The sequence below is a fragment of the Rhinopithecus bieti genome, unplaced genomic scaffold, assembly GCF_001698545.2.
Source record: "Rhinopithecus bieti isolate Rb0 unplaced genomic scaffold, ASM169854v2 scaffold_29990, whole genome shotgun sequence".
Taxonomy (NCBI): Eukaryota; Metazoa; Chordata; class Mammalia; order Primates; family Cercopithecidae; genus Rhinopithecus; species Rhinopithecus bieti.
In genome coordinates, this window is record NW_016812921.1 from 459,428 (window position 1) to 476,599 (window position 17,172).

The window sequence follows — 17,172 nt, forward strand, 5'->3', positions numbered from 1 at the left end:
TGAGACGGAGTTTCGCTCTGCCACCCAGGCTGGAGTGCAGTGGCCAGATCTCAGCTCACTGCAAGCTCCGCCTCCCGAGTTCACGCCATTCTCCTGCCTCAGCCTCCCGAGTAGCTGGGACTACAGGTGCCCGCCACGTCGCCCGGCTAGTTTTTTGTATTTTTAGTAGAGACAGGGTTTCACCATGTTAGCCAGGATGGTCTCGATCTCCTGACCTCATGATCCGCCCGTCTCGGCCTCCCAAAGTGCTGGGATTACAGGCTTGAGGCACCGCGCCCGGCCATTTTTCTTTTTTTTTTGAGATGGAGTCTTGCTCTGTCGCTCAAGCTGGTGTGCAGTGGCGCCATCTCGGCTCACTGCAAGCTCCGCCTCCTGGGTTCACACCATTCTCCTGCCTCAGCCTCCTGAGTAGCTGGGACTACAGGAGCCCACCACTACACCCAGCTAATATTTCGTATTTTTAGTAGAGACGGGGTTTCACCGTGTTAGCCAGGATGGTCTCAATCTCCTGACCTCGTGATCTGCCCATCTTGGCCTCCCAAAGTGCTAGGATTACAGGCATGAGTCACCGTGCCTGGCTGCCCAGCTAATTTTTTATATTTTTAGTAGAGACAGGGTTTCACCATGATGGCCAAGCTGGTTTCGAACTCCTGACCTCAAGTGATCTGCCCACCTCAGCCTTGCAAAGAGCTAGGATTACAGGCATAAGCCACTGTGCCCAGCTGACTCTTGGGCTTTTAAAGCAAGCCCTCAGTGTCTGTGGGCCCCGAGTGCAGTGTCTTCCATGCTGATTACCCTGTTTCTTAGGAATGCATTAGAGACAGACCAGAGGGTCCGTGTGGCCCGTTGCTGTGAGGATGTCTGTGCCCATCTAGTGGACTTGTTTCTCGTGGAGGAAATCTTCCAGGCTGCAAAGGAGACCCTCCAGGAGCTTCAGTGCTTCTGCAAGTATCTACAGCGGTGAGTCCTGTGTTCCTACAGGCAAAATCCACATACACGGGGAAGAGTCTTTTACCAAATTCAAAATATAGGAGCCATCAGTTTCTGTATTCAGTGGTAAAAGGATCAGGGAAAATGTTATAGCAATGAATACCTAAAATAGACTGTCATTGGATTATACTGCATTTCAAAAATACTTGATTACACACACACACACACACACACACACACACCCCATAAACTAAGGGGAACAGTCAGGAGTTAGATTGGGGCGTGGTGGCTGCTCTGCATGTCAACTAATATTTATAGGGTGCCTGCCATTTGCCCACTGCACTAGGTGCTGGGAGACACCTGTGAACAAGCCAGATTATGGCTGCATGCACCAATAAGGGTGAATTCTCAAAATATAAGTAGTGGAGAAAAAGCAATTAATAGGAAATATACAAATAGTGTATATTCAAACTAAATAGGTTGTTTTGGATTTATATATAGTAGTATAACCCTGAAGAAAAGAAGGAAAATAATGATCATAATCTCAGCATGGTGATTACTTTTGGGAATGGGAGGGGGTGCCTCTCATGGCCACAACTGCTCAACTGGATGTAAGTGCACAGGTGCTCAATGATTTAGTAATCTTACAACCGGGCATATATGTGTTATGTATGTTGTATGATTCATTTCATAATAAAATTTGAAATGAGTAATAGTGTCCTTGGCAGTTGGAACAGTATAAAAGGGAGTATGGGGAGAAGTGAGTCTTCCTCCTACAGCAGACCCCTGTCCATTGTGCGAGCAGCAGCTGCTTGCAAAACCATCCAGAGACTTTCTGTCCTTTCTTATGGCTGTTGGCACAAATGGGCTTATGATCCCTGCTTTGCTCTGAGCCTTCCTTTGCTCCATCTGATATGAGGTGGAGGCCTGGCTGTAGCAGCATGCTGAGCTGTCCCCGTTGCCAGTGGTCTTGAGGTCAGTGCGAGAATGTACCATAAATGACCTTCCTGGTCTTTTGTTGATGGACTTCCATGTGGCTCTCTTTCTTTTTTTCTTTTTTTTTTTTTTTTTTTGAGACAGAGTCTCACTCTGTCACCCAGGCTGTAGTGCAGTGGTGTAATCATGGCTCACTGCAACCTCCACCTCCCAGGTTTAAGCGATTCTTCTGCCTCAGCCTCCTGAGTAGCTGGGACTACAGGCATGCGCCACCATGCTCGGCTAATTTTCTTTTTGTTTTTTGTATTTTTAGTAGAGATGGGGTTTCACCATATTGGCCAGGCTGCTCTCGAACTCCTGACCTCGTGATCTGTCCGCCCCGGCCTCCCAAAGTGCTGGGATTTACAGGCGTGAGCCACCAAGCCTGGCTGTGGCTCTCTTTTTAGCTCTGGTAAAGACTGTCACGGTGACTGTCGTCGTTACAGACAGTTCACCCGTTTGCACATAGGCACGTGTGGGTGGAGACAAATTCCTATCAGTGGTAGCTGTTGGTCAAGGGGTATATGTACCTTTTTTTTTTTTTTTTTTTTGAGACAGAGCCTTGCTGTGTCACCCAGGCTGGAGTGCAGTGGCGTGATCTCGGCTCACTGTAACCTCCACCTCCTGGGTTCAAGTGATTCTCCTCCCTCAGCCTCCCAAGTAGCTGGGACCACAGTCACCTGCCACCATGCCTGGCTAATTTTTTGTATTTTAGTAGAGATGGGCTTTCACTGTGTTGTGCAGGCTGGTCGTGAACTCCTGAGCTCAGGCAGTCCGCCTGCCTTGGCCTCCCAAAGTGCTGGGATTAGGGGCCTGAGCCACTGCACCCGACTGGGTATATGTATCTTAGATCTGGATCTGTATTGCCAAGTCAGCCTCCAAAGCCCATTCAGTATTGACTGTCAGTGTTCAGTAGTCGCATTGCTCACCACACGCAGTTGATGTCCTTCCTTCCCCATTCCTGAGTTCTGACTCCAATGTGTTTCTCGGCTTTGAAGACCCTGAAAACACTCTGTAATGATACGTTTTCACGTCCCCAGGTGGAGGGAAGCTGTTGCAGCCCGTAAGAAACTGAGGCGCCAGATGCGGGCTTTCCCTGCTGCGCCCTGCTGCATGGACGTGAGCAACCGGCTGAGGGCGCTGGCGCCCAGTGCAGAGTGCCCCATTGCTGAGGAGAACCTGGCCAGGGGCCTCCTGGACCTGGGCCACGCAGGGAGATTGGGCATCTCCTGCACCAGGTCAGCATCAACTGTCGCCTGCCTCATCAGGGCTCCCCTGCCCCCACTTGGTTTTACCAGGAGCTGAATTAATGTGTGTGTTTGGAGGGTGAAGATAGGTGAAGCCTGGAGGCAAGGACAGGCACAGGGTTGCATTTTGAAGGTCGTCTCCCACAGTTGTGGACGTGTGACTTGTTCCACTGGAAAGCAGAGCTCTGAGTTCAGCTTGAAAGACTCAACTCAGCATCCTGGTGACTGAGTCTGACTCTGCATCACCCCTGGTGCCTGAGTCTGACTCTGCATCACCTGTTCTTTTCCTGCTCGTCCCAGTTTAAGTACCTACCACTTCCATCCTTGTTGGAGGAGCCCGAAGTCCACGCTGGCCTGTGTCTTCCCCATCCCATCCCCGCCCCATCCCTCTGTTCCTCCTGCCGTCTCTTTCACACGCTGCCCCCTTTTTGTGGCAGCATTTTCCAGACTCCACCTCCACCCTCCAGTATTTCCCTCTTGAGGCCCCTTGGTGTGGCCCTGGTCCTCCCTGCCACTCCTCCTGGTCATCCCGAGCAGAACTGGCTCCTTAGGGCTGTGCCAGGACCCCCCTCAGCCTGCATTCCTGGCTGTGCTGGGCGTGGCCTTTATTTAGAACCCGTGTAGGTGCCACCTCTTGCCTGGCCTCAGGGCTCCCCGGCCTCCCAGTGGGTGGTGGGTGGGGACTGGGGGGACAGCCTGCAGCAGCACCACTGGGCTACGTACGTCGTTCGACTGGCTGGGTCATCATGGCGATGTTCCTCTGAAGGCTGTGTGTGGGTTCATTGGGCCCATCAGGTTCCGCACAGGCAGGGTGGTGATGTGCTGGTCTCAGCCTGTTGCAGGCATGCTGCGGAAGCAGGGTGGGGCTGCGTTCTAACCCATGCGCTGCCTTACATAGTGGCCTGGGCCTCCTCCTGGAGCATGGCTTCTTGTTGTCCCTCCGTAGGCTGCCTTGTCAGGCCTCAGTCTCCCTCTCTGAGCCCTCCACTCTGCCCCCTCAGCTCCAGACCTCTGCCCTCTGGCCTTCCCTTTGCCATACCCCTGGGTGATAGCCTGTCACCCGTTGTACTGGCAGCCCCCATTTGCATTCCCAACTGAGGCCTCTTCCCTGAGTCCAGACTGGTTCAGTTCGCCGGGTTCAACCCTGAACCTGATTTTCCCCCCCCTTGCCCTTCCTGTCGATAGGTGTCCATGTCTGTCCTCTGTGCTTAGGCACAACCGCTGGGGCTGCATCCCAAGACCAGCATCCTCAGCTCTGCCTCGGAACGCACTGAGGGCATGGCGTTTCTCTCCCACTCGCGGAATGTTGACGCGCATCTGTTGTCGTGCTAACTTCCACCATGGGCCCCGCTCGCATCCTCAGCACCCACAACACGAGGGATCCTCCAACAGCTCAGGCCACGGTGGGTTGCCTCTCGGTGGCATTGCTCTCTTGCGGCGTCCCTGCGCTCCCCTGATGAGTCTCTGTACTGGGAAACCAACCCCTCCCCGAGCCCTCCCACTCCAAACATGCCAAATGCAGCTATGGCCTGGCACAGCCATGCCCTCTGCTGTTTCCAGAAGTTGTCACGCTGGCTCTCCCTGTTTCCTTCAAGTCTTTGCTCACATACCACCTGACCACCCTGAGTGAGACTGCAGTAAGCACCTGGCTCCAGCCCCACCTGGCAGCTTTTGCCCACAGTGCCAACACCTCACACATGCCAGGCTAACCACTTAGAGATGCTGTTCTCTCCCCACGAGAGCCTATGTTCTTGAACGGCAGGATTTTGTCTTATTGTTGAATCTCCCGCAGCCAGCACACAGCAGATACTTAATGTGATATTTGTGGAATGAACGAATCCTCTAACCCGTTTCTTTGGCAGAAAATGTGTTTTTCAGTCTCCTGAGTATTCCCCAGGGGACACTAGCCAGTACTTTTCACTAAGCTCCTGTGGTAACACTGTCATTCTGCTTTCCTTTGCAGGTTGAGGCGGCTCAGAAACAAGACAGCTCACCAGATGAAGGTTCAGCACTTCTACCAGCAGCTGCTGAGGTCTGTCATTGCCGCACGCTTCTGCGTATCCCACGGTGATCCCTCAGTTCCCCAGTCTGTCAAACTGGCAGCCCACCTCATGCATTTCCAACTGAGGTCTCTTCGATGAGTTCCAGACTTGGTTTCTAGTTTGCAGTTCAACCTCTGATCCTGATTTTCCTCCAACCTGCCCCTTCCTGCACATAGGATGTGTGTGCTGCTCCTGCTAGGGCCTCACACACTGGCTAATCCACGGGGTTCTGTTCCTCCCAGTGATGTGGCGTGGGCGTCTCTGGACCTGCCGTCCCTTGTGGCTGAGCACCTCCCTGGGAGGCAGGAGCATGTGTTTTGGAAGCTGGTGCTGGTGTTGCCGGATGGAGAGGAGCAGTCCCCAGAGAGTCGTGGCAGGTCAGGAGGGGTTTCCCCTGTGGGGTTTCCAGGAGGTGGAGTGGGCAGGGCAGAGTTGTGGGCCAGGGCTGGGTATTCCTCATGTGTGATGGGAACTCGGAAGTGTAGGTTTATGTTTTAATGCTTGGATTTACAGTCTGTTTTGCTCATGATTTTAAATTGAAACTTTAGATTTGATTATTTCAATTTTTATTCCATAAACTTGGTGTATTAGTCCGTTCTCACACTGCTTTAAAGAAATATCTGAGACTGGGTAGTTTATAAAGAGGTTTAATTGGCTCAGCTGTACAGGAAGCATGGCTGTGGAGGCCTCAGGAAACCCACAATCATGGTAGAAGGCTAAGGGGAGGGAGGCATGTCTTACATGGCTGGAGCAGGAGGAAGAGAAAGTGAAGGGGGAGATGCCACACGCTTAACGAGATCTCATGAGAACTCACTATCATGAGAACAGCAAAGTGGGAGGTGCCACACACTTCTAAACAACCAGATCTCCTGAGAGCTCACTATAAGGAGAACAGCAAGGGCGGATGCCGCAGACTTAACCAGATCTCGTGAACTCACTGTCATGATAACAGCGAGGGGAAGGTGCCACACAGTTAACCAGATCTCATGAGAACTCACCATCGTGAGAACAGCGAGGGGGAGTTGCCGCACACTTAACCAGATCTTGTGAGAGCTATCATGAGAGCAGCGAGGGGGAGGTGCCACACACTTAACCAGATCTCCTGAGCGCTCACTATCATGAGAACAGCAAGGGGGATTCCACCGCCATGATATAATCACCTCCCACCAAGCCCCTCATCCAACACTGGGGATTACAGTTCAACATGAGATTTGGGTGGGGATACAAATCCAAACCATATTACTTGGCAACAGTCTTAGTCCAAAAGCATTTAAAAGTTGATTGTTATTTCAATCTGTGTTAAGGTACATTGATAGACCTGCTTCATTTTAGATTCTTCAGTAAGATAGTTTATAGTCTGTTTGCTATAGTTCCAATTTTTTCCCTTAAACTTTTGGCATTTTAAAAAAAGAAAAAAAATGACATGATCTTATTTCCTGGAACCAAGTAGCATACAGAAGTCGTGTTTTTAAAGGAACTACAGTCTCTTTGTGTTTTTTTGAGACAGGGTCTTGCTTTGTTGTCACCAGGCTAGAGGGCACGGTGTGATAACAGCTCACTGCAGCCTCGACCTCCTGGGCTCAATTGATCTTCTCACCTCAGCCTCTTGAGTAGCGGGAACTACATTCCTGGTTAATGTTTTTTTGTGTGTGTGAAAGATGGAGTTTCACTATGTTGCCCAGGCTGGTCTTGAACTCCCGGGCTCAAGCAGTCTGCGTGCTTCAGTCTACCAAGGTTTTGGGATTATAGGCGTGAGCCACCACACCCAGCTTACAGTTTATTTTTAAAATAGCTTTATTGAAATGTTATTCACATACCATGAACTTCACCCATTTAAAGTGTACATTTCAGTGATTTTTAGATATATTCACAGGGTTTTGCAACCATCACTGTTACTAATTCCAGAACACCTTTTCGCTTAAAAGAAAGCCTGTTTTTTTTTTTTTTTTTTTTTTTTTTTGAGATGGAGTCTCACTCTGCCGCCCAGGCTGGTGTGTGGTGGCGCTATCTTGGTTCACTGCAACCCTTGCCTCTCAGGTTCAAGCAATTTTCCTGCCTCAGCCTCCCAAGTAGCTGGGATTACAGGTGCACACCACCACGCCTGGCTTAGTTTTGTGTATTTTTTGTAGAGACAGGGTTTTGCCATGTTGCCCAGGCTGGTCTTGAACTGGGCTCAAGTGATCCACCTGCCTTGGCCTCCCAAAGTGCTGGGATTACAGGCGTGAGCCACTACGCTCAGCTGTTGATTCATTTCTTCAAACAAAATAGCTGTCTTCTCATTTGCTAAGTTCATGTCACTTAAGAATTCTTAAGGTCTCAGGTATGAGAAATTTGATCTGTAAAAAACATGTATTTCAAACTCTAGGGATGTTTTCTATTGCTGAAAATCTTAATGCTTCAGAATCTTAAGTCACATTAGAATGAGCCAGTTCCATGAGTGCCCCCTCCTCCTGCCCAATTAAGAACAAGTAGAAGCCGGGCGCAGTGGCTCATGCCTGTAATCCCAGCAACTAGGAGGCTGTGGAGGGAGGATTGCTTGAGCCCAGGAGTTTGAAGCCAGCATGACCAACATAGTGAGATTGAGTGAGACTCTATAAAAAAATGGAAAAATTAACTGGGCATGGTGGCCCATGCCTGTAGTCTCAGCTACTGAGAAGGCTGAGGCAGGAGATTTGCTTGCTGCGGTGAGCCAAGTTTGTGCCACTGTACTCTAGCTTGGGCGACACAGCGAGAATCTGTCTCAAAAAAAAAAAAAAAAAAAGTAAAAGATTGTTGCTCCATTTTAAAATGACAGCCTGTTTTGTGCAAGTCAGCTTCATAGGAAGATTTGGTATCTATGGATGTAGGTCTTACATTTCTCTTCTTTTCCTGAAAGTCTTTATAATTCAAATTTAGATTCTTCAAGTGTTTTATTGTTATTATTTTTTTTTTAATCTGTAGAATTCTAGCAAATTGGTTAAAAGTCAAGTTCATGGGAGATGAAGGCTCAATGGATGACACATCCAGCGATGCTGGTGGGATTCAGACACTTTCGCTTTTCAACTCGCTTAGCAGCAAAGGGGATCAGATGATTTCTGTTAACGTGTGTATAAAGGTGAACTATAATTACTTTGTGTTTACTTCTGTGTTTTCATTACTTTCACTTACTCCCATATATCACTGGAACCATGCAAATACTGCTTATTCCCTAATGTGGTTTTGAAAGACTGCGGGAGGCTCAGAAGCAAGTATTATATGTCTCCATATATGTCTTTTAAAAAATTATTATTATTTTTGTTTTTTTGAGACGGAGTCTCGCTCTGTCGCCCAGGCTGGAGTGCAGTGGCGCGATCTCGGCTCACTGCAAGCTCTGCCTCCTTGGTTTACACCATTCTCCTGCCTCAGCCTCCTGAGTAGCTGGGACTACAGGCGCCCGCCATCTCGCCCGGCTAGTTTTTTGTATTTTTTAGTAGAGACGGGGTTTCACCGTGTAGACCAGGATGGTCTCGATCTCCTGATCTCGTGATCCACCCGTCTTGGCCTCCCAAAGTGCTGGGATTACAGGCTTGAGCCACCGTGCCCGGCCTAAAAAATTATTTTTTTAAGCCAGTCAGATTTAGCAGGGGGCACCACGCCCAGCCTGCTTCTTTACTTTTTCTATTTTAATACTATATATTGGATTTCCTAAATGTAATACGTACACAAAACGTTTTAAAAATGAGGAAATGTAAAAGAAGTATGAAGATGATGATAAGAACCATCTATGCTCTTGCCATTCTGAGGTAACAGTAACTTCTTGGTGCAAAATTCTTCCCTTTTCCTGGGATTACAAAGTCACATTTCATTTACTGGAAATTAGTTTACTGTTCCTGTTACCTTTATTTTCATTTTTAATGAAAGTAGCACTTCCATGTACTTAAAAAGAAGTCAAATAATGCCACATGATTTAAAATGAGACATAGCTCCTCCTTCCTCTCTTAACTCCTTTCTTCAGGGCCTCATTTTTCTTGTTTCCAGATTACGCACTTACACAGCCGTTTCTAAGTTTATCCATTTAAATGTTCTCTGCTGACTTCCCATTAATGTAAATGTATTCGTTACCTTATTCCTAAGTAACAAATTACCCCTAACATAGCAGCTTAAAATAAGTCTGTTATCATGGTTTCTGTGGGTCAGGAATCCAGGTGTGGCTTAGCTCGGGTCCTCTGGCTGAAGGTTTCTCACAGGTGGAAATCAAAATGTTGGCTAGGATTGTAGTCTCATCTGAAAGCTTGACTGAAGGGTATCTACTTCCCAGCTCACTCTAGTGAGCTTGTGTCAGGATTCACTTCCTTGCAGGCTGTGGCCAAAGACTTCCTCAGTTCCTGCCACATGGGCCTCTCCCCAGATGACAGCATGCCAGCTGGCTTTCATCAGAGTGAGCAAGAGGTGAGCCCAGATGGAAGTCTGAGTGTGTTTATAACCTAAACTTAGAAGTGACATCCTGTTGCTTGTTGGCTTCTGCCTGTCAGAAGTGAGTGGCTAGTCCCAGCTCACGGGGCAGGAGATCACACGTGGCCATGAACACTAGGTGGAATCGGGGGACCCTCTTGGCGGCAGCATACCACCCTAGGTACAGCGTGGCCTCTTGTGCCATGGTCCTGCTCAGCCTTCCACGTCTTCCCGGGATAGCTACACTATCACTTTATATTACTCCAGTGAGTGGGGTCATATTTTGATGGCTCTGTGACTGCTATTTACCTCAGAACCAGTAGTGTTCTATAACCACAATTATTTTCTTCTTGCAAGAAACAGAGTTGCCTTATTGTCTCACTTAACATAGTTCTCTTCATCTCTTTCATTTTTACTGGGAGGCTGTATATATCTCAGTAGAGTTTTCCAAATGTTCTATCACTTCACTTGATCCATATTCCCTCTGTCCGGGAACCCTCATCCGTGGGCTGGTCTCCAGGCAGCATGTGCGTTAGTGCCATCATTATGAGCACATGTCCCTGCTCCTCCACCTGGAAGCTCTGTGACCTTGGGCAAGTTCCCCAGTGTCTCTGCCACCTGTGTGTGGGTACTATTACTTCTTATTCCTATTTTACTCAGAGACGGTAAAATAAACTGCCCAAGCCTGTGCAGGTGCTGTCTGGTGGAGATGCTCATCTGGCTCTTGTGAATAAAGTCAGTGCACGCGCAGACTGCGTAGGACAGTGTCTGGCACAGGCCAGGTGCTTGCTCAGTGTTGCCATTAGCATCAGCTGCTGCAGTATTTTTTCTTGGTTCAGCCCCTTGTTGGATGGTATATGTCATGGGAGGGGAATTTTCTGAGTACTTTCCATTATGAAAATGATTTTATTCACAAAATACCTTAGGCTGGGGGAAATAAAAAGAAAATGCATTTATTTTGACATTTGCTTCATAGTTTAGCTACATTTGTAAAATTATAGGTAGAAAATTATTTTCCTGGCCACGCATAGTGGCTTATGCCTGTAATCCCAGCACTTTGGGAGGCCGAGGTGAGTGGATTGTTGTGAGAGCAGAAGTTCGAGACCAGCCTGGGCAACACGGTGAAACCCTGCCTATAAAAAATACAAAAATTAGCTGGGCATGGTGGTGTGTGCCTGTAGTTCTAGTAGCTTGGGAAGCTGAGGTGGGAAGATTGCTTGAACCTGGGAGTTCGAGGCTGCAGTGAGCCGTGATCGCGCTATTGCACTCCAGCGTTGATGATAGAGGGAGACCCCGTCTCAATAAAAAAATAAAGAAAATTATTTTCCTTCCAGTTTTGTTCCACTGTCACCTAGCATCCACTGTTGCTGTACTATTCCTGTTCCTTTCTGTGTGGCCTGGTTTTGTTGCTCTATGGAAGGCTTTTCTCTCTGTTCATGGTGTCCTGAAGATTCACTTTGTTATGCCTGGCACTGGATTACCTTAACTCACTGTGCAGGGCTTAGCAGGTTCTTTCAGGCTAGAGACTCCTATTTCACTTCTGGGACATTTTCATGTCTTTATGACACTCTCTCTTTTTTCTGTTCTCTCTTGAGCTTCTATTAGATAGATGTTAGACCTCCTCAATTGATCCTCTGAGTTTCTTACCCTTTCTATCCTATTTTCAATCTCGTCTCTTCCTACTGTGATCTAAAAGATTTCCTAGACTTTATTTTCCAATTGTCCTACTGAATTTTTTATTCCATATATATTACTTATTTCCTCTTTATTCTTATCATGACTTTTTCATAGCATCTTATTTTTTGGATGCATCATCTTATCTTCTCGAGGAAATTAGGGTTTTTGGGGTCTAAGTTTTCTTTGGTTCATGTATTACCTGGTTCCTCTTTTTTTTTCCTCTTTGTTATTCCAGTTTCTCTCTTTTATGTTGGAGGCCCTCCTCAGATGCCTTACCCAAGGCTGTCTGTCTATATCTGAGTGAGGCCCTAAAAGGCTAGCCAAGAAGTTCTATGTTTGGGGCGGGGTGGAAGGTAGCTAAATGGCAAGCCAGCCTTTTTGGAGAGACTCCCAAATGTCTGGATCTGGATGTCTGTTCCCTAGACTGTTCAGTTTTTCTGGAAAGGACTTGTGCCATCTGCTTTCTGGGGAGCTGCTGGTATTCTCAGGGTAGGGTCAGGAGTGGTTTGGCGCTGAGTCCCTTCCACTGTGTCTGACCATGGCCCTACATCTGGGTCCTCTCAGGACTCCTGTTCAGGGGCCCAGGGGGACTGGTTGTGCATAGAGGTTGCCTGCAGTGGTGGGTGCCGATAGGGCCAGGCTCTGAACTTCACCTTTGGCTCCTGGTGTCTTCAGGGCCTGGGTATACAGGACTTTTGCAGGCTTAGTCAACCTGACTCCTTACACACTGACACCTGCAGCCTTTAGGTATGGCATCCTCTGCTTCCCTAACACAGGGATTAGTCACATCTATTTGCTGCTTTCTAGAAATATATCAGAATCCCTCATCTGCTGCTGGCGTGCCTTCCCTCTTTCTATTATTATGGGCTTATATTTTTGTTTATTTTTGTAGAAATGGGATCTTGCTATGTTGCCTAGGCTGGTCTTGAATTCTTGACTCTTGGCCTTAAACAGTTCTCCCGCCTTGGCCTCCCCAGATGCTGGGATTACAGTCATGAGCCACTGTGCCTAGCTTTAACTGTTTTTATACCTGTTTAAGGTTAATTAAAATTATAGCAATATGGGCAAACACAATTGTAGCTGGGTGCTAAATTACCTGTTGACCTGGCTGTTTCTTGCACTAATTCTGTTGCATTAATTCTCATTTTTGTTGCTGTGAATTTAAAATAAGAACATGGGGTGGGTGCAGTGGCTCACGCCTGTAATCCCAGCACTTGGGGAGGCTGAGGCAGGCTGATCACTTGAGGTCAGGAGTTCGAGACCAGCCAGGCCAACATGGTGAAACCCCGTCTCCATTAAAAAGACAAAAATTAGCTGGGTGTGGTAGTGGGACCCTATAATCTCAGCTACTAGGGAGGGTGAGGCAGAATTGCTTGAACCCAGGAGGTGGAGGTTGCAGGGAGCTGAGATCATGCCACTGCAAACCAGCCTGGGTGACAGAGCGAGACTCCATCTCAAAAAATAAAAAGTAAAATTAAATAAATAAAATATAAACATGTCTTATATCTGAAGGGCAGATATAGAAATTATTTTTCTAGTGTGACTGTCCTCTGAATATATGAAGAAACAATGTTATTTGACGTTTCCTTTAAAAAGGAATTCTGAAGCTGGGCATGGTGGCTCCATACACCTGTAATCTCAGCTACTCAGGCTGAACCAGGAGGACTGCTTGAGCCCAAGAGTTCAAGACCAGCCTGGGCAACATAACAAGACCCCCCCCTTCTCAAAAAAAAAAAAAAAAGTTGGGGGGAGTCTTTGCTAACAGTTGGATTTAGGGAAACAGGGGTCAGGAATTAAAATAACTACAGGAAGTTAGATAACTACAGGGTATGCCCAGCCGTGCCCTTGGAGGCCTGTCTGGAGTACAGTCAATATTTAGTGCATGGAGAGCTTCGGCTGCACTTGCTCTGGGGCAGATCAATCACTGCTGATGCGTCCCATGGTGCGTCTCTCCTGATGATCTTGATGCTGTTGCAGGTGGCCCATGGCGCCCTCAGTGATGATGCCATCGATGCTGTGGAGACACAGAAGGACCTCCTGGGAGCCAGTGGGCTCATGCTGCTGCTTCCCCCCAAAATGAAGAGTGAGGACGTGGCAGAGGAGGACGTGTACTGGCTGTCGGCCTTGCTGCAGCTCAAGCAGCTCCTGCAGGCCAAGCCCTTCCAGCCTGCACTTCCTCTGGTGGTTCTTGTGCCTAGCCCTGGAGGGGACGCCGTTGAGAAGGAAGTGGAAGATGGTTTGTGAAGGAAGTCTCGTTTATGAAGCAGCATGGTTTAAAAATGGGTGGAGGCCCTGGGTCTGAGGATGGTCCAGTAGTTTTGGGGTCAGGAATCACTGAGACAGCAACCCCTATGGTTACTGTCCACTGCAGGACTGCGTGCGGTCAGCACAGGGAGATGTATTAGCAGGTGTGCTGAGAGCAGAATGCGAGTGACCTTCATCTGTGTCTCTTAAAGGTCTGATGCTACAGGACTTGGTTTCAGCTAAGCTGATTTCAGATTACACTGTTACCGAGATCCCTGATTCCATTAATGATCTACAAGGTTCAACTAAGGTAAGGTTTCATCATTTTTAACGGTCTGTCAAGATATTTTTTTCCCCTTTTGCTGTATCTTGAATTGAGCGTATATTAGCATTAGCATTTTTTTTTCTTAAGAAACAGAGTTTTATTCTGTCACCCAGTTTAGTGGCAAGATGACAGCTCTCTGCAACCTCAAACTACTGGGCTCACACAATCTTCCCACTTCAGCCTCCCAAGTATGTGGGACTACTGTGGTGTGCCACTGCGCCTGGCAGCAGTTGTATGTTTTATACAGATAACTTTCTAAAAACATAAGCAGAAATCAAAATAAAAGATAAAATTTGTCCACGGTCCTGCTATCTACAAATTAAATTGTTTATGTAAAATTTTTTAGTGTTTTTGTTTCTATGAATTTAAAATATGAACATATATCTGAAGGTCAGATACAGAAATTGTTTTTCTAGGGTAATTGTCCTCTGAATACGTGAAGAAATAATGTTATTTGATGTTTCCTTTAAAAAGGAATTCTGAAGCTAGGCATGGTGGCTCCTACACCTGTAATCTCAGTTACTCGGGAGGCTGAAGCAGGAGGACTGCTTGAGCCCTGGAGTTTGAGACCAGCCTGAGCAACATAGCAAGACCCCCTTCTCAAAAAAAAAAAGGGGGGGGGTGCAGGGGGAGTCTTTGCTAACAATTTAGAGAAAGAGGTGGCAGGAATTAAAATAACTATAGGAAGTGAGATAACTGTAGGGTGTGAAGGTATCTTGGCACATAGTGAAGCTGTTAGTCCCTTCGAAAAAGGAGAAGACTCCATTTCTGTGCATGGTGAAGGGGATGTTCAGGGCTGGTTTCCTGAGGGTGTGGGCGCTTCCACGGGGCAGCCATGCAGGTCACACTCCTCCTCAGGCCAGATGGGATCTGGGGGCTCTCTTTAGTGCCCCTACTGGACATGTCTCCTGAGCCCTAGAAGGCTTAACTCAACTGCACAGGACACTTCTGTTCCCCTTCCTACCACAGTTGAGAGCCCAGGACTCTGGTGTTACCTGCTGTGGGCAACCCTGGGGGATCCAGCCCTTTCCGAAGGCTGTTTTTGAAAAACAGTGTGAACTCTTCAACCAGGTCTCTTCTGACGGTCTTTGTTCTCAGGTTTTGCAAGCGGTGCAGTGGCTGGTTTCCCACTGCCCCCATTCCCTTGACCTTTGCTGCCAGACTCTCATTCAGTACGTCGAAGACGGGATTGGCCATGAGTTTAGTGGCCGCTTTTTCCATGACAGAAGGGAGAGGCGTCTGGGCGGTCTCACTTCGCAGGAGCCTGGCGCCATCATTGAGCTGTTTAACAGTGTGCTGCAGTTCCTGGCTTCCGTGGTGTCCTCTGAACAGCTATGTGATCTGTCCTGGCCTGTCACTGAGTTTGCTGAGGCAGGGGGCAGCCGGCTGCTTCCTCACCTGCACTGGAATGCCCCAGAGCACCTGGCGTGGCTGAAGCAGGCTGTGCTTGGGTTCCAGCTTCCGCAGATGGACCTTCCTCCCCTGGGGGGTACGTGCTTGTGCTGGGGAGGTCTGGTGGGTGGCTGCAGTCAAACCTCAGGCTTCCTTCTCACTGTAGTAACCGTCTGACAGGTGTTGGGCACCAGTGTGAGGGCTGCACATCCACCTCCACTGGGCACATGCGTGTCTTCATGCTGTGCTCGCCTGCACCTTCCTTTGGGTTCATGGGCCAGAACAAGCTGGGTTTTGTGGGGTGGGGGCTGTTAGCCTTTCCTGACCAGCAGAGCAGTCCATGGGATTTCACTCAGCCTCAGGAGGAAAGTGACAAGTGGTACTGGGAGGAACACCAACCCTGATCCTGTCCTGCTTGCCCCGCAGAGTCCCTGTTTTCAAACAGACAAGCCAGGGGCAAAGAGCATGGGGACCATGTAGCCCTGTCCCCAAGCCATGGCCATGGCACATACTCGGTGCTGGTTTAATGTTTCTTTTTTGTCAGAGAAGCCTTGTTCTGTGGCTCTGGCTATGCCCCTGTTCCTGGCCGTCTTTGGGCTGTTTTAACACAGATCCTGCAGGCCATCCGGCTGGCTCAAGCCCAGTATGGCATATGGGGCTGCTCCTTCCCATGCAGTCAGAAGGGAATGAGCTGCTTATCTGGCAGAAGTTGTGGCATTAGCATAGACACTCCCCTTTGGGCCTCAGGCACCCTTCTGAATTGTGGGGTGTGGTCGGTAGTAGGTCTAACTCATGCTCATTACTGAAAGAACCCAAAGGGAAGCAAACCACTCAGCACAAGCCCTCAGTGCTGTGGCTAGGTTGGGGTTCCCCAAAATAAGCTAAGACCACTTATACCAGACTCATCTGGGTGCTTGTTAAAATGCAGATTTCCTAGGCACAACTACAGGCCTGTAGAGTCAGAGCTTCTGGGTGGACCTTTACTAGCAACACTGTTAAGGGGGACTGTCTGCGTCCCTCACCTAGACCCTGGGAATAAGCTGCTCTTCCCTCAACAACTGTGGTTCCGCTGTGGTTAGAAAGCAGACTTCTCAACTTCACAGTTAGTTGCCTTCTCCTAAGAAAATACAGAGTTAAAAATGTTTTCATGTACCTTTTCACCTGTACTTCGGCCAAACCTGTAACTAATGAGGCACTTTCTCCCTAGCCCCCTGGCTCCCCGTGTGCTCCATGGTTGTCCAGTACACCTCCCAGATCCCCAGCTCACGCCAGACACAGCCTGTCCTCCAGTCCCAGGTGGAGAACCTGCTCCGCAGAACCTACTGTAGGTGGAAGAGCAAGAGCCCCTCCCCAGTCCATGGGGCAGGCCCCTCAGTCATGGAGATCCCATGGGATGACCTCATCGCCTTGTGTATCAACCACAAGCTGAGAGACTGGACGCCCCCCCGGCTTCCTGTTACGTCAGGTAGTTAGAGCTTGGTACGATGGGATCAGCTCCTCACGAGACTTTCCTGGTCTAGTTTCTGCAAAGGAAGATGTTTACTTGATGTTGCTGCTTTTCTTTTGGGTCCCTATCCTTCCTTTCCTTAGGACTTCCCTCTTCAAGTGAGTGACCTAAAAACATTGAGACAAGCTAGGAAGGTTCTGGTAGAGCCTGAACTCACCTCCCTGAAACAGGCCCCCTAGGGTGGCTCTTAGAGAGGATTTTGTGGCTTTTGAGTACTCATTACTGGCCCTGCCAATCTGGACTTTGAGTGATGCATGGACACTGGGAGCCTATTTAACCCAAGTGTGGAAGTCACATAATTGTGTGACTTTAATCAAAGGGCTTGCACTTAAATCAGTGAATTTAAGCACATGCCACCTGTCGCTCTTTAAATATTTGTACCTGTTTTGTTTTTTTTTTTTTTTTTTTTTTTTGAGACAGGGG

The 17,172-nt window shown here is 48.3% G+C and overlaps 1 protein-coding gene across 1 annotated transcript in view; it reads left to right on the forward strand.

The window, feature by feature from the left end:
* MCM3AP (minichromosome maintenance complex component 3 associated protein) overlaps positions 1-17,172 on the forward strand; it is a 56,749-nt gene that overhangs the window by 30,534 nt on the left and 9,043 nt on the right. The window contains exons 16-24 of the mRNA XM_017847268.1: positions 808-960; positions 2,946-3,143; positions 5,116-5,184; positions 5,437-5,571; positions 8,135-8,288; positions 13,259-13,517; positions 13,738-13,835; positions 14,949-15,339; positions 16,450-16,707. Coding sequence (XP_017702757.1) covers positions 808-960; positions 2,946-3,143; positions 5,116-5,184; positions 5,437-5,571; positions 8,135-8,288; positions 13,259-13,517; positions 13,738-13,835; positions 14,949-15,339; positions 16,450-16,707 — 1,715 coding nt within the window. The remainder of the gene's footprint in view (positions 1-807; positions 961-2,945; positions 3,144-5,115; positions 5,185-5,436; positions 5,572-8,134; positions 8,289-13,258; positions 13,518-13,737; positions 13,836-14,948; positions 15,340-16,449; positions 16,708-17,172) is intronic.